This window comes from Panthera uncia, chromosome F2 (assembly GCF_023721935.1).
Source record: "Panthera uncia isolate 11264 chromosome F2, Puncia_PCG_1.0, whole genome shotgun sequence".
Classification (NCBI taxonomy): domain Eukaryota; kingdom Metazoa; phylum Chordata; class Mammalia; order Carnivora; family Felidae; genus Panthera; species Panthera uncia.
In genome coordinates, this window is record NC_064812.1 from 52,424,564 (window position 1) to 52,448,334 (window position 23,771).

Here is a 23,771-nt window from a genome sequence, read left to right on the forward strand (position 1 = left end):
CAGCAAACATGACTAAAGGCATGGAGGCATGAAATAGACATGAGGTGTACCATCTTTGAAGTGTCAGGAAAGACAGAATTGGAATGCAGGCAGATGTTTCATGCCAACACTAAGATCTTGGCTTTGTTCCATCTTGCCAGAGGAAGCATAGATGGGTTTTCAGCTGGGTTTTACCTAAAACACTTAAGTACTCTAGATTAGAGGGTATAAAACTGAACATAGGAACACACCTGGGCTAGTAACTAGGCAAGAGAGCAGCAAGGTCTAAACTAGACCTCCGCTGCCGGGCCTTCACATCTATCATAGGGATGTAAACGTGAACCCTTCAACCTCACACCAAGTCAGCCCATCTCCTCCAGTATGACCCTCACTATCACCAGCCTTGATTCCTGAGTCCTTATCCTTCAGGTTGTATTTAACATCTAGTTTCTGTTACTGTCTTTTAGCCGGTAGAGAACACTGAAGAGAAATACTAACTGATTGAACATTTCTATCCCAAATCCCTCAGTAATGTTTTCATTCAATGACTTTATGTGCTTAATTTGATTTTGGCAGAATTGGTATTTAGTATTTTTAGTACATTTTTCACTTGGTTCTCGATTGACCTTTTAGTGAATTGTAGGCATTAGTTTTAAGGGTTTTTTTTCCTTTTAAAATACACATTTTGAGGGGGGCCTGGTGGCTCAGTCAGTTAAGCATCCAATTTCAGCTCAGGTCATGATCTCATGGTTCAGGAGTTCCAGCCCCGTGTCGGGCTCTGTGCTGACAGTTCAGAGCCTGGAGCCTGCTTCGGATTCTGTGTCTCCCTCTCTCTCTGCCCCTCCCCCCACTTGCGCTCTGTCTCTGTCTCTTAAAAATAAACATTGAAAAAAATTTTAAATAAAATATACATCTTGAGATAAATGGCACATTTAGCTATTAAATTACTAGTTTTTTTAAAAAATTGTGAAGTGTAAACAGATACATAACTATGAAAGAACGTAAAATATAATAGTAAATAGAAGATGAAAGGTCAGCCAATGAAATAATTTTTTTATAAGTTTGAAAATTCAGTAAAACTCTTAAAGCTTTTTTTAGAGTATCGGAGGAAGAGATCAAGTTATAGGGCAAATTTGCTCTAATAAAAAATGCTGAGGGATACTGTCTGTGGTCTCTGTATCTTCATGTTAAGTCAACATCTGATCTCAATTTTAAAATAGGGTTTCCCCAGGTGCATGGTTGGCTCATTCACAAGCATCCAACTCTTGATTTCAGCTCAGGTCATGATCTCACAAAGGAGATTGAGTTCTGCACTGACAGCACGGAACCTGCTTGGGATTCTCTTTCTTCCTCTTTCTCTGCCTCTCCCCCACTCGAGTGCTCTCTCTCTCAAAATATATAAATGGATATTTTAAAAAAATAAAATAGAGTTTTCCCAAACATACCTGAAAGCTATTCTAGATAATAAAGGGAATAGAAAGGTACAGAGTCTTTTTTTTTTAATTTTTATTTTTTTAACGTTTATTGATTATTGGGAGACAGAGAGTGAGCAGGGGAGGGGCAGAGAAAGAGGGAGACAGAATCTGAAGCAGGCTCCAGGCTCTGAGCTGTCCTCACAGAGCCCGACACAGGGCTCAAACTCACAAACTGTGAGATTATGACCTGAGCTGAAGTTGGACGCTTAACCCACTGAGCCACCCAGGCGCTCCTGTACAGAGTCTTTCTTTAGCTTTTAATTCCAGATTGTTGCATTTTTCTTAGTCAAATAGATTTATCTCTCTCTTTTATTTATTTGAGAGAGAGAGAGAGCACAAGTGGGAGAGGAGCAGAGAGAGAGGGAGAGAAAGAGAAACGCAAGCAGGCTCTGCACTGCGCCAGTGCGGGGCTCAAACTCACTAACTGTGAGATCATGACCTGATCTGAGATCAGACAGTTAACTGGCTGAGCCACCCAGGCACCCCCAAATAGGTTTCTCTTTTATCCTAATGTTTGACCTACCTTTATTATCATGGCCAAATGGAAGCAAAAGTAGTAAAGATTGAATACAGATTGGGAGCTGTATTGAACCTATCAGTCAGTGAACAAGGGGGGGAAAAAGTAAAATTTTTTCCTTGAAAACTGACTTCTATTTTATTTATAAGCATGTAATAATATAGACTCTTGGATATTTATGTTTTATTTGAATTCATTTGATTCATTCACAAATCATACATTGATGGGGTGCCTGGGTGGCTCAGTGGGTGGCTCAGGTGGCTTAGAGCCACTCTGGGTGGCTCACTGAGACTTTTGACCTCTCAGTCCCAAGATCAACTTATTTCGGTTGAGCATCCCAACTCTTGATTTCGGATTAGGTCGTGATCCCAGGGTCATGGAATCAAGCCTCATGTGATTCGCTCTCTTGCTCTCTTTTTCTCTTTCTGTCTTTCTGTCTGCCCCTCTCCCCAGCTTGAATACGTTCTCTGTCTCTCTTTCTAAAAAAACAAAGTAATAAAATAAAAATTATACAAAAAACAAATCTTGGTTTATAACATGTAGGAAATCGCTGAGCAGAACCATGACACACATAGGCAGTCAACTATTTATCAAATCTAAATAAAGTTCTCTAGTCAGTGATTCTCAAGCAGGGGTAAGGGTTTCCTTTTCCAGAGGGAAAAGAAAAAGGTATCTGAATGCCTGAGAAGAATTGTTTTCCCAAATACTACCATCTCCCAGAGATTCTTGTGTGTCCCTCGTCCATGCAATAGTGTTTGAGCATATTGACTCCTTCTCCAACACCTGAGTCCCATTGAAACAGAAGAATTGTAGTGAACAACTGAAAAAGTATTTTATAAATCAGAGTCGTAAAGCCAGTTTTAAATTTCATTTTTCTGCTACAGATTAAAGAAAGTAGGGCATAGACTATAACCTTGAACTACACTGAGAAATAACTTAGGGGATCCATTGGATTTCGTTTGAGTAGAACTCTAGAGAGCTAGAGATCATAAAGATTTTTCTCTTTTTACTGAACTGTATGAATGGACATACAATATCCCATTAGTTTCAGGTGTATATCATTGTGATTCAGTATTTTTATACATTGTTAAATGATTCCCACAATAAGTCTAGCTACCATCTGTCGCTACAAAGTTACTGCATTGTTACTGACCATATTCCCTATGCTGTACATTAGGTGAAGGGGATTAAGAGGTACAAATTTTCAGTTATAAAATAAGTCATGGGGATGTACTATAGATCATAAAGATGTTTAGGGAAGGAGAATGAAATAGAATAGCCACTCCAAAAAAGATTTCTACAGCTGGGTACATTGTCAACATCACTGTTGATCTTGGGCTAAATTTCTACTATAAACCAAAGGTATAAAAAGAGATACATATATTCCCTTACCTACTTTTTCTTTCCTAGCAGCAGCATTTCAGTAATTAATTTGTAATGTTACTAAAGAATGAGAAAATCTGGCTATAAGCCTATAAGAAAACAATGTCTCACATTGGGTTATCATATACTTAAAGCATTAAAAAGAAAAAAGACCCTTCTATAAACTTATGTGCACTTTCCTTATCAGTCTTAAAGGCTATTCTCAGGGTTTCATCCAGACTTTTGACCTCTCAGTCCCAAGATCAACTTATTTCCTGTGGCTCATTTTTGCCTAATAGTTGGTTCTCTAATATAAATAATAGGTGGATAGAAGTATAATATCTAAACCAAAAGAATCTATAGTGGTCCTATTCTCTTTTCTGTTAGACCAACTGCAATATTCTAGAGGCCTTGGTTAAAGGATGACAGACAAATTGAATGCGGTCTGAGAGAAGTGACCAGCAAGGGGAAAGAATCCAAATGAACCAAAACATAATAGGAAAGAATTTAAGTGTAGAAAAAAGCACATATATTCACTCAGAAGACAGATTTAAGGTCTTGTGACCTTGTATGAGTCATTTTAACTCTTTGAACTTTGGTATCATTTATAAAATGGAAATGCAATGCCTGTCCTCACCTCAAATGATTATTGTGAAAATTAAACAAAACAGAGTATGAGAGAGCCCTGTGTGTGCAATGTACTTTGAAAGTATTAGGAATGATAACCATGTGGCATGATGGGTATGTTAATTAGCTTGATTGTAGTTCGCAATTCACAATGTGTACTTAAATCGAGTTGTCCACCTTAAATATATACAGTTAGTTGTCAGTTATACCTCAGTAAAATGGAGAAAAAAATGTTGCCTCCATGAATGCAGAGACCATATAGGCTTTAAGTACTCAATAAATTGTGTACAGGTTAAAAGAAAAGAAGATATTAGTGTATTAGTATTATTTTGGAAAAATACAAGGTTAGAGGAAAGATAACATTTTTTACATTCTTTTAGGGTTATCATGTGAAAGAGGACTTAGATTTACCCCGAATGGCTCAAAAGCACAACTGAGATTCATTGAATAGAAGCTGCAGGGAGTAAAACCCCAGCTCAGGGGAAAAAAAATAATTCTCTAATTTTCAGTATTTTTCAAGAATAAGATGGTTTATTCTAAGAGGTGGAATGGTCTCTAAACCTGGAGGTGTTTAGGTATACTCCTGGCTGAACACATGTAAAGGATAGAAAGCATACTATGGATCACATCTTTTAGAAAGCAACTAGATCACATTTAAGATCCTTTCCATCTGTATGATTTCATGATTATGAGTACTCAGCTTTTTTTCTCAGTTTCCCTGAATGTGTGTCCTTTACTACCTATATTGTCAAGATTTTATACTCCACAAATTTACTCCTCTTTGGAGTCTTCTGGATCATTTTCTTAACGCCACTTCTTTATATTAATTCATATTGCTTTTTCTTTTGGAAAGCTTTCACTGTTCCATTTAGCTCTTCATGACCATCCCCTGTCATCAACCTGTCTCACCTGCATGAACCCCAGCATTCCATTCCCTTCTCAGTATATGGGTGACATCTCCTGACATCTCCTTTATGCAGCACATCAAAAAATCATATTTTCCATATTACAGTTGCCTCTTGAGCAACACGGGTTTGAACTACATAGATCCTCTTATATGCAGATTCTTTACAGCATAGTACTATAAATGTATTTTCCTTATGATTTTCTTAATATTTTCCTTTCTCTAGCTTTATTGTAAAAATATAGTATATAATATACAATGTATGTGTCAATTGACCATTTATGTTATTGGTAAAGCTTCCAGTCAACAGTAGGCTATTAGTAGTTAAGTTTTTGGAGAGTCAAAAGATACATGCAGATTTTCATCTGCACAGGGAGTCAGCACCCTTAACCCCTGTATGATTGAAGGGTCAACTGTATTTCATTATTTTGAAATTTATGGTAATTCAAAAATGAGTTCAGAATTTTTTTCTCTTAAACTCTTTAGGGAAAATATTTAACTAAATTAGTGTAGTAAACATGATTGCAACAAAAATCTTTAACTTGTTTTAGAGTAAATACTTTTTAGTTGCTTTAGAAGCATCTCCTGAGGAAGAAACAAAGTATAAATTAGAAATGGTATTGCTTCATAACAAGATCATGACATTTTTAGACTACTTTAAATTGATATTGTTTTGGAAGTAATACTGTTTCTATTCATCATTTAGGTTGGTCTCTTATACCATTATTTTGACTTATATTTTATGTCTTGCAGTTTTTATATAGCATGAATTCATAATCTCTATCTTCATAAGATCTTAGAAAATGACTTAAAGTCTTTGTATCTTTTATAGATTTTATATTTGTATTTGGTTGTTTATGTAAAAACACATAAACCAACTTGCTGCTTTTAGTATATACGCAAAACCGATTTGTTTAAAACACTGTAATGGCTTCAAAGTAACACTTGCTTTTTGCTCTCTTTTGTAAACTTATTTGTACCCCAGCTTATTTTTTTTTCCCCTTTGAAAAGCCTCGCAGTGAGAGAATTTCTTTGTCTGGATGATCCACCAGGTCCATTTGATAGCCTAGAAGAAAGCAGGGTAAGTGGTGTATTACATATCACATGGAAAGAGGAACAAATAATACAGTACAATAACCACATTGTTTCTTGAATGGAATAGCAAATAGCAAAATATTATAATTTCAGACCTTTGTAGTTTTAACACAGAAAGCTTTTAATGTTTGAGTCAAAGGTTTCTTTCATTGAAATACATGAACTAGTTCAGTGAAAAAATAAAAATTCATACATGCCATGCCATCAATGAAGCTCTAAAATTAAACGTTGCATTTTTCTCCTTATTTTTACTATTTCAAAAGAAAAGAAAATCATCCAGAAATTTATTTTACTACATTTAAAAGTACTATTTGTATGCCAAGCTTCTAAATATCAAAAATAAAGAACCTACAACTAAAATCAATTAAAACTTACCTTCAGAAGTAGAAGTTATTCTCTGTTGTCAATTCAACTCAAACTTGATGCTACTCAAATTACTTTAATTCATGTGTTAGCGGCCTATTTCTTGAAGCAATTGGCCAGATACACAAAACAGATTTGGTAATAATAGATTAGGAAGGATATTATGCAAGTTTTTTTCCCCAACTGTTCAATGGCACTTAAATGGAACAGATTTAATTGGTAGATTTGTAATGTTTTTTGGTTAAACTGAGTCTGTTCTTTATATTAGAGTGAATGCCATAGCTTTTTGGAAACAGCTTTATTGAGGTAAAAGTTTCACCCATAAAATTAACTATTTGCTATTCCATTGTAAATGTACAATTTAATAATTTTTAGTACATTTATAGAAGTATGCCACCATCTCCATATCCAATTTCAGAAATTCCCATCTTTTTGACAAAAATTCCCTACAAGCCATTTTGCAATCAGTCCATACTCCCAGCTCCAGACAACTAGTGATCTGATTTCAGTTTCTACAACTTTACCTGTTCTGGATATTTTTTATGTGAATAGAGTCATAGTGTGTGTGTGTGTGTGTGTGTGTGTGTGTGTGTGTGTGTGTGTGTGAGATCAGTATTCAATGTACATAATCTTTTACAAATACAGTATGCATAACATATAGTATAATCTTTACATCTACTTTCTTTCACTAGTGTCGTGTTTTTGAGGGTCAACTATGATATAGCCTCTGTGAATATTTCATTACTTGTTATTGCTGAATGATTTTCCATTGTATGCACATACCACATTTGTTTATCCAGTGACCAGTTTTGGGACATTTAAGTAGTTTCCAGTTTTGTGCTATTTTTTTTTTTTTAATTTTTTTTTTAATGTTTATTTATTTTTGAGACAGAGAGAGAGCATGAACGAGGGAGGGTCAGAGAGAGAAGGAGACACAGAATCTGAAGCAGGCTCCAGGCTCTGAGCTATCAGCACAGAGCCCGACGCGGGGCTCGAACTCATGGACTGTGAGATCATGACCTGAGCTGAAGTCGGTCGCTCAACCGACTGAGCCACCCAGGCGCCCCCAGTTTTGTGCTATTTTGAATAATGGTGCTGTGAACAATCTCATAGAGGCTTTGTGTGCACATTTGTTTCCATTTCTCTTGGATTGATCCCTAGAGGTGGAAGGTTTGCTTATATGGCAAATAAAGTTTAACTTTTTAAAGAAACTCACGGTTTTCTAAAGTAGCTATACCATTTGACATTCCCACCACTAGTATATGAGAACTCCAGTTTATCCATGTCCTTATAAATATTTGATTTATCTGTCTTTTGGAGTGTCTCCATTCTTGTGAGTGTGTAGTGTGGTATTTCACTATAGTTTTAATTCACATTTCCATAATGACATGTTGGTCACTTTTTTAATATATTGATCACTTCTTCATGTGTTTTTTAGCCATTCCTATGTTTTCTTTGATGAATTGTCTATTTACGTCTTTTGCCCATTTTTTTCCAAGTTTGGTTGTTTGTCTTATTGAGTTATAAGTGTTCTTTATTTTGGATATAAGTCCTTTATCAGATATCTGATTTTCCTATATTTTCTCCTGATCTGTATTCATCTTCTTAATGGTGCCTTTTAAAGTACTAATGTTTTTCATTTTAATGAAGTTCATTTTATCACTTTTATTTTTATTTTTTTAATTTTTTTAATGTTTATTTTTGAAAGAGAGAGAGGCAGAGCGCAAACGAGGGAGGGGCAGAGAGAGAGGGAGACACAGAATCTGAAGCAAGCTCCAGGCTCTGAGCTGTCAGCACAGAGTCTGACATGGGGCTCAAACTCCAAACCGTGAGACCATGACCTGAGCTGAAGTCAGATGCTTAACCTACTGAGCCTCCCAGGTGCCCCCATTTTATCACTTTTTTTAAATGGCTCATGCTTTTAGTGTTGTGTCATTTAGAACTCTTTCCCCAGTAGCATCTGGCTGGCTCAGTCAGTAGAGCATCTGACTCTTGATGTCAGGGTTGTGGTTCAAGCCTCACGTTGGGTATGGACCTACTTAAAAAACAAAAAAAAATAAAAAATTCTTTACCTTATACAGGGTCACAAAAGTTTTCTCCCTTTTTTTCTAGGAGTTTTATAGTTTTAGTTCTTACACGTAGGCCTGTAATCCATCCTGACCTGATATTTTTTTAACAAGGTCTGAGGTAAAGGTCTTAAGTTCCTACCGATATCTAATTGTGTCTGTACCTTTATTGAGTTGGCACCTTTATCAAAAGTCAAGTAAACATAAAAGAATGGGTTTGTTTCTGGGATCTTCATACTCTTCCATTGGTCTAGGTACCTATCCTTGTGCTAGTACCACACAGTCTTATTTATTACAGCTCTCTTATGGTTACTGTTTGCCTAGTATATGTCTTTCCATCTTTTTGCTTTCAGTTTGTGTCTTTCAGCCTTAGGTTCTATTTCTTGTATATAGCATGTAGTTATGTCTTGGTCTTTTCTTTAGTCTGACATCTTTACCCTTTACATCTGCCATTTTGCAATTTATTTTCTATCTGTCTCATCTCTTTTGGTCCTCTTTCTCCTTTACTGCTTACTCTTGTGCAAAAGAAGTATTTTTAGTATGCCAGTTTGATTCCTCTGTAGAAATTTTTATGTTTTTTATTTTTCAGTGGTTTCTGTAGTATGCATTATAGTATGCATCTTAACACAGTCCACTTCAGAGTAATACGTAATTCCAGTAAATTATAAACTTGATGTCCATATATCTTTCCCCCCCCTCCTTTGTATTGCTGTTATTACATATTTTTTAAAGTAAGCTCTAGGCCCAATTTGGGGCTCAAACTCATGTTCCTGAGCCAGTCAGACACCCCTATTATTACATATTTTAAATCTATGTTATAACCCCAATAATACAGTGTAATAATTACTTCTATGTATAGTCTTTTCTCTTATAAAGAAATTAGGAAATGGGAAAAATATGTTATAAACTCTTATATTTATCTATTTATTTACTATTAACAGCCCTCTTGATTCCTTCCTGTGAATTGATGTTATCATTGGGCATTACATTCTTTCAGCTTCAACATCTTCCTTTAATATTTTTTGTAAGGCAGGTCTGAGGGCAACAAATTCTCAGTCTCTGTTTATCTGGGAAAGCTCATTTTTGAAGGATGGTTTTATTGACAGGTTTTTTTCTTTCGGTACTTTGTGTCATTCCTGTCTTCTGACCTCCATCATTTCTGATGAAAAGTCAACCTTTAATTACATTGTTCCTGTGAACATGATGAGCTATTCCACCCTTGCTATTTTCAAGACTTTTTTTTTTTTACTTTCCTTTTTTTTATTAACATTTATTTATTTTGAGAGAGACCGTGCACGTGTGAGCTGGGACGGAGGGGCAAAGAGAGAGAGAGAGAGAGGGAGAGAGAGAATCTCAAGCAGGCTCCACGCTGTCAGCTCAGTGTCCGATGTAGGGCTTGATCCCATGAACCATGAGATCATGACCTGAACCAAAATCAAGAGTCAGATGCTTAACCGACTGAGCCACCCAAGTGCCCCTTGACTTTCAGCAGTTTGATTATGATGTGTCAAGGTGTTTATCCTAATTTGGCTTCATTGAGCTTCTTGGATTTGGCAAATTAATGCTTTATGTAACATTTATGAAATTGTTGGCCATTATTTCTTCAACTAATTTTTCAGTCTTGTTCTTTTGCCCTTCTCCTTCTGGCATTACCATTACCCACGTTTGTATACTTCATATTGTACTACATGTTTCTGGATACTGGTTTGGTTTTTTTTGTTATGTCTTTCGTTTTTTGGTTTTTTCCCCAATCATTTTCCCTCAGCTCTTGAGATTAAATAATTTCTATTGGTCTATCTTCTAGCTCACGGACTCATTTTTGTATCATTTCCAATCTGCTATTGAGCCCCTTTTGTTAATTTTTCACTTTGGGTATTGTGCTTTTCCAATTCCAGAGTTTCTATTTTCTTTTATTACTATTATTATTATTCTATCTCTTTATTAAGTCTGTACTGTGTTAATTAATTATTATGGCTTTATAATCTTTGTATCTGGCAAGGCAAGGTTTCCCTTCCTTGTTCTTCAAAATTGACTATTTGTTTTCCCATATGAAATTTAAAATCAACTTGTGAGTTTTATGAAAGATCCTGGTGGTATTTTGTTTTGAATTATAATAAATTTACTGATAAATTTTGAAGATCAGAGTCATTACAGAATTGAATCTTTCTATCAATAGATCTTTGCTTAAAAGTCTTTAATGAAGGTGATTTTTTTTTTCCTTAAACTTGTAGGGAAAGCTATAGAATTCTTTATGGATTTTCTTATCATAATTGGTATTTTTCTTATATTCTAATTTGTTACTGTTATTATTTTCTATATATTTTATGTTACATCTTTGATGAAATCTCTCATTAGTTTGTAGATCCTTTTAGATTTCTATATACGTAATCACATCCTCTGAAATATTAACAGCTATGTTTTTTCTTTTTTAATCCTTAATACCTTTCATTTCATTTTCATATTTTTTGTGTGCTAAGTAGAAACTTTGGAGTTAAATAGGAGCATTTATGGTGAGCATCCTTTTCCTCTCTTCCTAACTTTAAAGGAAATGATTTTGTATTTCACCATTAGTTACATATGGTGTGTCCTACAAGCTGTTGGTAATTGTGGGTTATGTTTGTTTGTCTGTGTTTTTAGGCTAAGGAAGTTCTATTCCTAGTTTGTTGAAAGGTTGTGGTATGTGTATGTTATTAATGCTTTTGCTTACATCTTTCAAGATAATCATATGGGGTTTTTTTTAATCTGTTAGTGTGGTAAATCACATTCTCAGATTCTTAAATGCTAAAACATTATTCATTTATGAAATTAACTCATTCAGCATTTTTTTTTAATTGCTGGATTTGGATCGTAATGATTTTATTTAGAGTTTTTGCAGTATAATTTTCTTCCCTGTTATTGTTGTTGGATCTGGCACCAGGATTATACAGGTCTTACATAGGTTGAGGAATAGTCTCTTTTTCTTTTCTCCAGAATCATTTGAGTAAGATTAGTATTGTTGGTTCCCTGAGTATTCATTAGAACTCACCTATTAAACAACCTGAGTCTGATATTTTCTTTGGTTTGTTCAATAGTTTTATGCATAGATTTTCAACAACTGATTACGTTTCTTTAATGAGTAGAGTTTATTTGACTGTTTCTTTAGGGATCAAGTTTGATGTATTTTTTTAGAAGATTGCCAATTTGTACAGATTTTAAACTACATTGATGTAAGGCTGTTTTCTCATGATTTTTAAAAATATCTTAACATCTTAATTACCAAAAGTAGTATACTTAATTCCCTCATTATGATTTGTTGTTAATTTTTTTCTTTAGAATTCTGTAGTTGAAATATCCCTAGTGAATCATTCCTTTTATTATTAGATAGTGACTGTTTTTGTGCCTGATGTTTTCCACTTGAAATGCATTGCTCTGATATTCATAGAACTATACCTTTTGTGGGGAAGAAAGAGCAGATTTGCCTGTTGCCTTATAAGTATTTTTCTATCTTTGTATTTAAAGTGTGTTTCTTGTCAGCATCATAGAGGTAGATTTTTGGGTTTTGATGTAAACAGAAAAATATGTCATTTGGTGAATTTATGTTATAATATGTCCAGTAATTACCAATATACTTGTATTTATTTCTCTCATTTTATTTTGTGCTTTTTATTTACCCTGCTTCTCCTTCCCTTCCCTTTATATACGTAATGTGTTTTCTTTCTTCCCTTTTTTCCTCTATTCTTGGCTTCTAAGCTCTGTATTCACTGTCTTTTATTTAATGGTCATATGTTGTTCTCATCAGATAATTTAGAACCAGGTTGTTTCCAGCCTTCCCAAAGTGAGCCAGTGCTTCCTTTGATTTACCTGCCACTTTCTTTGCTCACCATTCCAAGTTCTTTCACCTCACTCTTTCCACTGGGGCTCAGTTAACTGCTCCTTGAAATACGTCATTTAATAGTTCTCTTTTAGTGAATGTGTGTTGGTAATGGATAGGTATTTAATGTCTGAAATTTTTAAAATCTTGCTCTTATTCTTGAAGTATGATATAACTGGGCCTAGAATTCTACCTTGATATCATTTTTCTTGGTGCTTCGAGGTCTTTTCCACTGCCTCTGCTGTAGACCGTTGCTGTGAACCATCTATTCTCAGTTCATTGTTGTCCCTTTAGAGTAAACTTTTTCTTTCCTAGTATTTTAGAGATCTTCTCTAAAGATCTAAATGATCTAAATGATTTTGGCATTTGCAATTTTACTATCTTGTGTGTGGGTGGTTTCTATTTTTGGCTTCCTTGGGATGCATTATTCTTCCCAAATCTGAAAGTGCTAGTATTTAATCAGTTGTGAAAATTTTCTGCTGTTTTCCCACGAAGTGTTGCTTCTTCTTATTCTCTCTGTTCTCTTTTTTAGGAACTCTATGTATAAATGTGTGTGTCAGTTTCTTTTTTTTTTCCTTTTCCATCTGTCTTAACCTTTCCTTCATGTTCTCTATCTCCATCTGTCTTTATTCTTCAATTTATAAATTCTGCAATTTTCTTTGTTCTCCCTCCCAGTTTATTGTATTGTCTTCAGACAGGATTATACTACTGTTTGATACTTCCATTAAGATTTTAATAATATTGACTATATTTCTCATGTCTTGACATTCTGTTTGTTTTGTCTCAGTTATACCTGATGTTTTTTTGATAGTGGCTTTTAAAAAATATTTTCAGGGTGCCTGGGTGGCTCAGTTGGTTAAGCGTCGAACTTCGGCTCAGGTCATGATCTCGCGGTTTGTGAGTTCGAGCCCCGCGTCGGGCTCAGTGCTGACAGCTCAGAGCCTGGAGCCTGTTTCAGATTCTGTGTCTCCCTCTCCCTCTGCCCCTCCCCTGCTCACACTCTGACTCTCTCTGTCTTTCAATAATTAACATTAAAAAAAAATAAAAAATAAAATAAAAAATATTTTCAAGTCATTATACTTGTTCATATTTTATGGTCTTTAGTAATATGCTATCTGAAATTTATGGAATCCTAATTTTTCTGTTTTTGGGGTCTGTTCACTTTCTTTTATGTTGGATGATTTCCTAGTGTGTTTTGTAATTTTGGATTATAAATTTACTTTGATTAGAAGTTTGTCTACAGGAAACCTTAACAGCCAAAGTTGAGGGTATATTCTTCCATGGAAATTTGTTTGCTTCTGCTGAGATACCTTGAGTATTGTTGATCCTGGACCATTTTTTATGCTGATTTCTAAGCTTGGGTGTTTCTGGCTAATTGTGATAGTTATAAATTCAGTGCAAAATCCACATGAGGCATTATTAGCTCATGGTTGTAGATTCTTCCAGAAGACTTTAGCTCTCCCACCTAAAAGCCAAGATGAGACAAACAGTCTTCCTTGATGCATTCCTATTTTGATGAGTGATTTTTATTAATGACTTAGATTTTTAAAGTCCTTGTTTTATTCCTGAGTGTCTCATTTTTTGGTCACTAGCCCTTAAAATGTGCCTGACTCCTCATCTCTTGTCCCATCTTGGTGTTTAAGGTTCAAAATGACCAAAAAATAACCTCTCTTCAACCCTCCTCCCACTATCCAAAGACATAGTGTCGGTGCTCGTGGCACTTGTTTTCATTTCTCTTGATTTTTGTTCCCTGAGACTTACCTCTGTTTCTTGCCCACATAGCTATTTTAAAAGTTGGGTTTTTAGCTAGGTATTTTATAGCCAGAGGCCTTATTTTGTTTAGTCACCCCCCGTGCTGTGATCAATGGAAGTTATGTGTGGTTCATTTTTTTTCTTCTTGTCTGTGTTCCTGGTTCTATTTCCATTATAGTTGAAAAGTATTCGGTTTTTTCATAATGTGAATATACCCAAGGTCTTAAATCTGGGAATGTTTATAAGGTTCATCTTATGTCACTAGGTAAAAATGCAAGCCACAGAATGTTAGGTATTATATACTTCCACTTATATAAAGACAAATATTTGAGAAACTGAAAGTAATTCAGTTAGGTGGAACATGGGGTATGAGGAGGACTAGAAGACAGGAAAAGGAAATAGAGCAAAAGCTATGAAGTTGGGGTGAAAGGCATATGTCACATAATACTTCATTTGTCAAGGTAAGATATTTGACCTTATTATTTAGGCAGTAGTGAGTCAGAGGTAGCATTATCAGATCTGTTTTTTAAAAAGCCAGCTTAGGGGCACGTGGCTGGCTCAGTCGGTTCAGTGTCTCACTTTGTTTGGCTCAGGTCATGATCTTGCGTTCCCGAGTATGAGCCCCGCGTTGGGCTCTGTGCTCATGGCTCCTCGGAGCTTGGAGCCTCCTTCAGATTCTGTGTCTCCCTCTTTCTCTGTCCTTCCCCCACTCACGCTGTGTCTCTCTCAAAAAATAAATAACGTTTAAAAAAATTTAAAAAACAACAGAAAAAAAAGAAAGCCAGTTTAGATTAGCAGAGTGCCTAAGTGAACATAGGTAAACCAATTAGTTTACTGGTGGTATAGTTTGGTTAACAATTAAAGACTGTAGAAATGAGAACAAATGACAAAAATACAAGCAGTGTTGATGAGGCAGTGGGGGGTGAGGGGAAGGGAGAGTAGAAAAACTGAGTTATCCTTGGGTCATAGAAAGTAGGTAGGGAAATGGAGTGATCTAAGATGCCTGCCCGGTGGCTTGGAAGATGAGGAGGTAGAATAGATATTCCTTTGTGAACACCATTTGACTTGCCATTGGTACATCTAATTCTTCTGAAGAGGACCAGTAGGTATATGAATGATGTCCATGCACTCAGGAAAGGTGTGGGCTGGAGATTAACAACAGCAACAACAAACCACATTGGAAGTTAGATAGAATAAACATGAGAGCTGACATGTTAACAGTAAGTGCAATTGCCTAGGGATGGCATATAGAGCAAGAGATTATGTAACCAAGGGCAAAACTTTAATGAATGCCCACATGTAAAGAGCAAATAGAAAACTAAGAAGTAACTGTCAAAGTTAAGAGGCCAGCCAGGAAGTTTTATGGAGGCCAGTGAAAGAGGTTTCCATTAATTTTTTTTTTAATTAAGTCACTGGTGAGTGACATTCAGTGTAGTTAATAAAAACAGTACTTTGGATTTTCCAGTTAGAAGGTCATTGTTAGCCTTTGCCTGGGCATGGTTAGTAGAGAAAAAGAGAGCAAAACTTCTCTAATTTCGTGATTTTAGAGGTAAATTGGGGGCTCAATTTGAGTGAGAAGTACTTTTTTTGTGGAAAACTTCTTTGTTTTGAAAGGAAGGAGATTGCGTTAGTAGCTAGAGAGACTCTTGATCAAGTGGGCGGTGGAGATAATTTTTTTTTAATATGGAGAAATTTTTAGGCTTCATCAACTTGAGTCAACTTTATCAAGTAAATGAAGGGTCCAGAGGAAGGGGAAAAGTTGAAAATTTAAGAGAAAGTATGTGATAGAGCATGCTTCCAGAGGAGGTAGGGGTACATAGGATAGAGCATGTTTCCAGAGGAGGTAGGGTACACAAGATGACTTGAGTCATTCAGGGACATTCTTGAGGACAAGCGCAGGATGCTAATGTAGTTGAGAATCGGGGAGTCAGGGATTTGGTTTTTCCTGGTATAGGAATCAGGATCATCTGGGTTTGGAATCAGCAATAGTAACATGTCATAAGTGGACTTGCCAAGAGTGAAGGTTTAAAGTAGTCACAGAGAAGACAGGGAATGATATAGACAACTAGGAATAATTAGAAGCATTGATCAGTTTCACTGAAAGCCTCATCAAGATAAGTGACCCACATTTTTTCATGACATTTTTTATGGTAGTATGATTTTGTTTATTTGTTTTAATCTTTATTTCAGCAGGATTTAGCATCTGGGTATGATGGGTAGAATGTCAGTTTTGAATGAATATGGTAAAAGGAGAAGCAAGAGGAAAGCAATGTTGGGGAAAAATAAATAGGTGCTATTGAGGAGGTTGTTATAATAATATACCTGCTGAGCTAATACAAATGAATAGCCACATTTTTCAAAACGTATTCATCTAGGACCAGGCAAAAATAGATGAAGGAGAGTAGAAACTTTAACAGTGGTTACTGGTTATTTTTTCCCAGTCCTACACTAGAGGGTTATCACATACTCATTTCAAGCACCATGGCCTACTACTTAACAATTCTTAGGAAAAGGGACTTGTAATTATAAGTCCACAAGGTAGGTGAGGATTGAGTGTCAAGATAGCAAAGACCAAAAAAAAAAAAATGCAGGAAGAGAACAAATTGTTTGGGCTGCATACATATTATTTTGATTATGTTCTTTGACTCTTTAGTAATGCTCTTGAGGGAGATACTGCATAAGTAATTAATTTTTTCTTCATTTTTTGTTTGTTTTCAAGGCTTTCTGTGAAACTTTAGAAGAGACAAATTACCGTTTTCAAAAAGAACTACTTGAAAAACAAAAAGAGGTGGAATCATTGAAGAAACTGCTCAATGAAAAGCAACTTCATATAGATACTCTAGAGAACAGAATTAGGTATATTGTGATACTTGCATTTTTGGCCTTACTAATTCAACTCAATACTCTGGGCTAAATGCCCTTTGTGTTTTAATATGATTTAGGAAATTTCTGATTCAAAAAGTCTTAGACTCTTAGTATAATTCCTTGTAGGTTGGAAAAGTTGCCTTTTGATAATTTATTTAGGAGGCTGAACATTTGAAGGATGGGAAACATCAGAAAAATAAGCCTCTAGTTGTTCAACAAGATAAACATTATTCGCTTTACCCTATTTAAGTGGCATCTTTGTTTCAAGGCACTTACACTAATTTTTCACATGTGAAAGTTGTAGTTTGCATTCCCGTCAGCATATATTGAATTGATGTTAAAATCACTTTACATTAATCATAAGTACTAATTTCTCTGTTGACTCCCAGAGTCAGCACTTTATTAGCCATTTTAAGAATAGCTGAAACTGGGGCACCTGGGTGGCTCAGTCAGTTGAGCATCCAACTTTGGCTCAGGTCATGATCTCACTATTCATGGGTTCAAGCCTCCCATCAGGCTCTGTGCTGATAGCTCACAGCCTGAAGCCTGCTTCAGATTCGGTGCCTCCTTCTCTCTCTACCCCTCCCCCGCTCGTGCTCTCTCTGTCTCTCAAAAATAAATGTTAAAAAGAAAAAAGAAAAAAAAAGAATAGCTGAAGACTGCTAAAGCTACATGTATTTACAAAAACAAACCAGTACTTATTTGTAGAAAATAACTTGTTGCTATAATTTACTTTTAGAACATTGTCTTTAGAACCTGAAGAATCACTGCTCATGTGTGGAACGGAAGGTGGACATATCCCAAAGGTGGAGTCCTCTGCACCTGAGGTTGATAGAGATGATTTACATGAAGAATCTAGGTAAATAATATTTGGTTTATTGTAGCCCAATCATCTGAATAACTAGAGGCAATTAGGCACTAATACTCTATAGAGTATTTTTTTATGAACCCAATGTTATTGTATCATAAATCTGAGCAGAGAAAGACTTACAGATATTCTAAGCTGTGCCTAAAAATGAGTGTTTAGAATCCAGGCTGTAAATGTTATTACTTACTTTGAAGATAGATCTAAATTAAGTACTCAGTTAATTTATTAATTTTGTAAAGCTTGACAAATTAATCTCTCTCAGTCTTTTTCCATTCAAAAAGTGGGATACTGTAATAGCAACCAGCCTGCCTACCTACAGGAATGATAAAAAGATAGTATATTTGAAAGCACATAGAATATTTATTACTTATAAATCCAAAGTCATTATTAATACTTTAGTGGTAGCAGGTAAGCTGTAATTATGAGAACAAATTTTATGTTGGTGAAAGTCACTATATTTTATTGATAAATGATAGTTGAAAGAGCTGAAAGAATTAAAAATATATCTCCAAAGGTGTTGTAACAACTTAAAAATGATTAAATTTCTGATCAAATATTTAAATATTCTTTTCCATGAAATATTTCCCATTAGTATTTAAATATTCTTTACATTAGGTAAAATTTGAAAGGTGATAGTGAAGGGAAACAGCATGTATCTAATCCCTTTACTGACATGTTTCTCTTTTTTGCAGAGCTGATGATAAGCCATGCTTAAGTTTGAGTGAACCTGAAAATTCTGTATCAGACATAGAAGTAGCAGAAGTGGCATACAGTGCTGAGGACGACTAACTGCGAGCAGTTCCTTCCATTTCTATGTTTCGGCAAATTTAGAATAGAGTGGGAAATAGTTAAAAATAAAAGACAGACTGAAGCATTTACAGAAAACAAAAAGATTGCACATGTATAAAGTTTACATAAAGAAAAGTTTTTTAAGTTATTGGGATAGGAAATGTATTCATTGCTGCTTTAAACTATCTTTTATCCAACCTTTGTATTTAATACACCAAAAAAAAATCTAGTTAGAATTCTGTTATCAAAACTAAATTCTTAAATAATGTGCATAAATTATTTTGGCTTTTTGCCAATATATTGCTCCAAACTAATGTGTGTATGCGCGCTTGTGTGTGTGTGTGTGTGTGTGTGTGTGTGTGTGCGCGTGTCTGTGTTTGTGTTTAAATTGCCAATTATATCAGTTAAGTGGACATTAAATGCATGTTGCTATCTGGTTGATACATACTTCTTTGTATCTCTGACATGATATATTTTCATTAGTGGTTTAAATCAGTGGTAAAGATGAATTAAGTTTTAAATATTGACATGTTTGCCATCTGTAAATAAAAATTGCCTGTTGCAATGTTATTGCTATTTAAAAAGAAGAAAACTTTCTAATACCAAAGGAAAACTATTTGAAAGAGCTATAGTAACATATAATAACATAGCTAAAGTGATAAAATAGCCTTGATTTTAAAAGCTAACTCATTATCAGAATATTATAAGTGTCCTAGTTTATTATAATATGTTGTACTGATTTTCCACATAATCTTTAATCTCTACCTGTAGAATCAGTGAGTTTGCCTCTTTCAGAATACTACCTCTTCTTGCTAATCAAAATATACTCTTTTGAAAATATTGATTCTAAGCAAATAGGGAGTTATAAAAAAAAAAAAACACAAAATAAAAAGCCATATATACTATAAAGTTCCTAACTATGTTGACTCCTGGGATTGCATTTTTATCTCTGCATATGTGAATATGTTGCTATAATGTATTAAGGCTGATTTTCCTTTTAATATATTTAGCCAAGTGATGCACTTTATGATAATTAAACTCTTTTGTGCCAAGTTTAATTGGTGAATTTCTTTAGTAAGTGGAGTTAGGAAAAACTTATGTAGTGCCTTCACTATTTCACTTTTATACACCAGTCTGCTAGAATCTGTGAGTCAGCTTTATGAAAAAGTGTTTATTTCAGATTTGCTTATAGTTGTTCAAAGTGCCTTGTTTCGTTTTTATAATATGTAGTTACTCATTTATTTTCTATTTCCACTGCTTTGCATATTGCTGTTAATAAGTACTGTGATCATGCTAGCATTCTGAAATTCCACTTGGTTTTTTGAACTGCATGTGCTTTCTAAAAGCTGAGGGAAACTTACTAGGGAAATAGAATAACGATCTCCAGTTTTGTTTTCTTCACTATCTAAAAGTTTATCGGTATCTTGATGTACATATTAAAATGTGGTTGTTTAAAATTCTACTTAAGTAGATAAAAGATCAATTGGCTATTGTCAAATTTTGATCTAAAAAGGGACTGCTTTTTACCAAAGGACCAAAAATTGTAAAAAAAAAAAAAAAAAAAACCTTTTTCCAAATGCGCAGGTATGTTTTCTCTCAAAATATATTCCACAAAGTATACTAGAAATGTGTTTACTATCTTGGGAGATAGAAAGAATGTAATAAACTATTCTATCTGTTCATTTCAAATATTCTAGGCCTAAAAAGGCGTAAAAAGAACAATCATTTAAATTAATATCATTTTTAGTCGAATAAAACAAGATGATCTTTGCTGAATTTTAGATGTTATAGTGCTATATTCAAGTCTGCTTTAAAGTGAACCATACATTTTCAAAATCTAGCCTTTAAGAACATTGTATGTAAAGTTTTGGATGAGTAAAGAAAAACCCTTGTTGATAAGCCACTATTATTTATATTTAGAATTTACTTTTTTTTTTTTTTTTACTTTTGTGATGCATTTTATTCCCAGTATTATATTCATTTAATAAATTATTTTTTCAGTACAGCAGTAGCTATGTTGTTTAGATCTTGAATAGCATTTTCCCCCTTCAATTTCAATGTTCTCTCTATCCCTTACAATTATTGTAAATTTAATTATACTTAACTGCTGCATTTCACAGACATGGAATGGGTTTATGATTTTTTTAAGTTTATACTTCATATTACTGATAATTTTAAGTCTTTGTGAATAGGTGCAGTACACTTCATATGTAACCAATATTAATAAAAAAATTGAACATAATTCAAGCAGAAAATACTTTTGTGGATAATCTTTTAACTTAAGCTTCTAAAAATTAAGTTCATGTATAGGTAGTAAAACCATAAAACTTAGCATTTTAAAATGCATTTTATTTGTCTACTATCCTGAGATAACACATTTAAAGCACATTTATTTAGAAAATCATGTTCCTCAGATAAATTATGTATGTAGTCTACTCTAACCATCTGTGATATCAGAAGGGAACAGTGGCCTTCAGTCTGCAAATAATTTGTCTGGTTTTGAAATGAGTTTTGTTACTTACAGGAATAGAGGAGTTTGGGGATTATGTTAAAAACAAGTCTGTATTCCTAACTAGTAAGGAGAAGAATCTAAATTTTATCCTCTGGAAGATGTTCAAAGAGCCACATAGATTATCCACATTTTACTTCTTCCTAAAGATAATAGAATTATCTTTACTATATTGCACTTTGCTTCTGTGCTGTTGGCTTCTACTAGCAAAATAATCATTAGAACTTGTACAACACAAGTGTTTTTAAGGCTGATGTCTGCTATACTACACAGTGTACCCTTTATAAGGACTCATGGGAGAAAATTCTCTTAGGTCTCAGTAGCAGTAAAGCCTGTTCTTAAAGAATTGGTTTGTTTTTATCCTAAAGACTCTGTTACTGTGTTTCTCTTTTTTGATTTGTTTTTGGAGCAGCCTTAAGCCAAATTGTAGGTCACCTGTAACTACCGTATAGAACCTTAGGAGTTGTGCTTTTGTGTAGTAAACATGATTTTATTTTTTTTTCTTTCTCAACTCCAGTTTTCCTCCCTGTTTAAGGTCTTCAGTTAGGACAGATGTATACATTTCTGTTCTGATAAAGTCTCAGATTTGAATGATATTTTAGGCTACATTAGATAAGAACTTGTCATAGTCTGTGCTAACAAAATTACTGCACCAGTATGGATGGCAGTTCTTAGGGTGCCTGGTGGCTCCGTTGAGCATTAGACTCTGTGCTCACAGTGCAGAGCCTGCTTGGGATTCTCTCTCTCTCTCTTTCTCTCTCTGTCCCTCCCCCACTTACACACATGCACTCTCTCTTGAAATAAACATTTTTTTTAAAGGATGGCAGTAATTACACAAAGCTAAATTATTCTTCCCTTTAAAAGATGTCTTGAAGTAGAACATGTGAATATGGAATGTAAACTTAGACAAGCTAGCCAAGGGCAATCTATGGGTATGTTCGTGGCTAAAGCACAATATTAATTCACTCAGATTATGGTTTTAACCATAACCTTAAATTAGAAGACCCACTTGCCACTTTCTTATTTATCATTGACAGAAAAGTTAGAATAGTGTCATTAGCTTCACACAAAACAATAATAAAAATCAATACAGGTAATATATACTCAATAGCCAAAGGTAGTGTTTTACTGTAATAGATACAGGGTAAGACCTGGTATACGTCTAATGGAATGTTTGCAACCTAGCTAATTGTAATCAAAGAAGTATTAGATGCCGGCTAAAGTGCTTTGCTAAGGTGTGAAATGAAAAGCACACCTTGGAGTGATTAAGCTTATATCTGGAAGATTTCTTAGAATTAGGTCATATGCAGGGGCGCCTGGGTGGCTCAGTCGGTTGAGCCTCCGACTTCGGTTCAGGTCACGATCTCATGGTCTGTGAGTTCAAGCCCCGCATCGGGCTCTGTGCTGACAGCTCAGAGCCTGGAGCCTGCTTGGGATTCTGTATCTCCCCCTCTCTCTGCCCCTCCCCCACTCATGCTCGCTCGCTCTCTCTCTCTCTCTCTCTTTCTCTGTGTCAAAAATAAATTCTAAAAAAAAAAATTTTTTTTAATTAAAAAAAAAAAGAATTAGGTCATATGCCAGTCCTGTCTTCCAGTTCCCTGTATAGCAAATACCATTCATTGACTAACCCGAAAGATTCTTTGCCCCCTCGAAAGTAGGAATGAGATAAACTGAATACTTATTTTCTCAGCTCCCCTTGCAACTAGGTTTGAACTTCTGACCCAATTATGGGCAGTGAGATGGATAGAAGTATGCTGGCAATCCACTTCTGGAAATCACTTGCTTTTCCTGTAAGAAGGTAAGCATGCTGCTGATACAGCCTCTCCTCCCCCACTTCCCCCCCCCCCCCTTGTTTTGATCTCAAGGAATGTCTGGAGGTGCTATGAAAACCATCTTGCAAATACAGTGTAGCAAGTGTGAGTGAAGGGTAAGGGAATCACAGAGAGTCTAGCCACTTGTTAAACCACTAAAAATTGTTTTTTGTTAGTTGTACCATGATAAAACCTATTTTTTTAATTTGAGCTGTAGGTTTAACCACAGAGGATAAAAAGCTTATCAAACAAAAAGGCTTTTCTTCCTGTGAAGATATTGTATATTTTGTTAGTAAAGAAAAAAGATTAAAGGAGAAATTTTTTTTTCTTGAAACCCGAAAGGGAGAGAACCATCTATTAGACATACCAAAGATCGCTTACTTCTGAGGCTCCTTTAGGCAAACCAAATACGAAAGAGAAGGCAGCCTGTTGTTCTACACATGTGGAATAGTCTTCTCAGACTGCTAGAACAAAATAACTGCAGACTGGATGGCTGAAACAGAAATTTGTGTTCTCAAGGTGCCAGCGGAGTGGGTGGTGTCTGCTGAGGACGCTTTCTGGTGTCTCATTAGGACATCAGTCCTGTTGGATCAGGACACTACCCCTGTCTCATTTAACCTTCATCACTTCCTTGGAGACCCCATTTCCAAATACAGCCACACTCGGGGGTTAGAGCTTCAACATAGGAATTTGAGGGGGACACAGACATTCAGTCCATAACAGTATAGGACAGATGTAACATCATTCTGTGGTTACAAAGATACTTTGCGGTTCAAAAGGTTAAAGTACATAGTGTATTCCTTCATTTGTCCATTGGACAAACATTGAGCACCTACTGTGTGTTAGCTCTGGGTTATAAAAATTGTTGAGAAGCACATGATCCCTTCGAGTAGTTCACTGATACAGTTTTTTATACAGGCTGATCTGTATGCTGTACGG

At 35.1% G+C, this 23,771-nt stretch overlaps 1 protein-coding gene across 5 annotated transcripts in view; it reads left to right on the forward strand.

Annotated features, from left to right (window-relative positions):
- Positions 1–20,517, forward strand: part of SNX16 (sorting nexin 16) — a 43,541-nt gene extending 23,024 nt beyond the window's left edge. For all 5 annotated transcript variants that reach the window (XM_049633221.1, XM_049633220.1, XM_049633223.1 and 2 more), the window contains 4 exons: positions 5,876–5,945; positions 16,710–16,846; positions 17,595–17,714; positions 18,416–20,517. In XM_049633221.1, the coding sequence (XP_049489178.1) occupies positions 5,876–5,945; positions 16,710–16,846; positions 17,595–17,714; positions 18,416–18,512 (424 nt within the window). In that variant the 3' untranslated portion in view covers positions 18,513–20,517. The remainder of the gene's footprint in view (positions 1–5,875; positions 5,946–16,709; positions 16,847–17,594; positions 17,715–18,415) is intronic.
- The last annotated feature ends 3,254 nt before the right edge of the window (positions 20,518–23,771 follow it).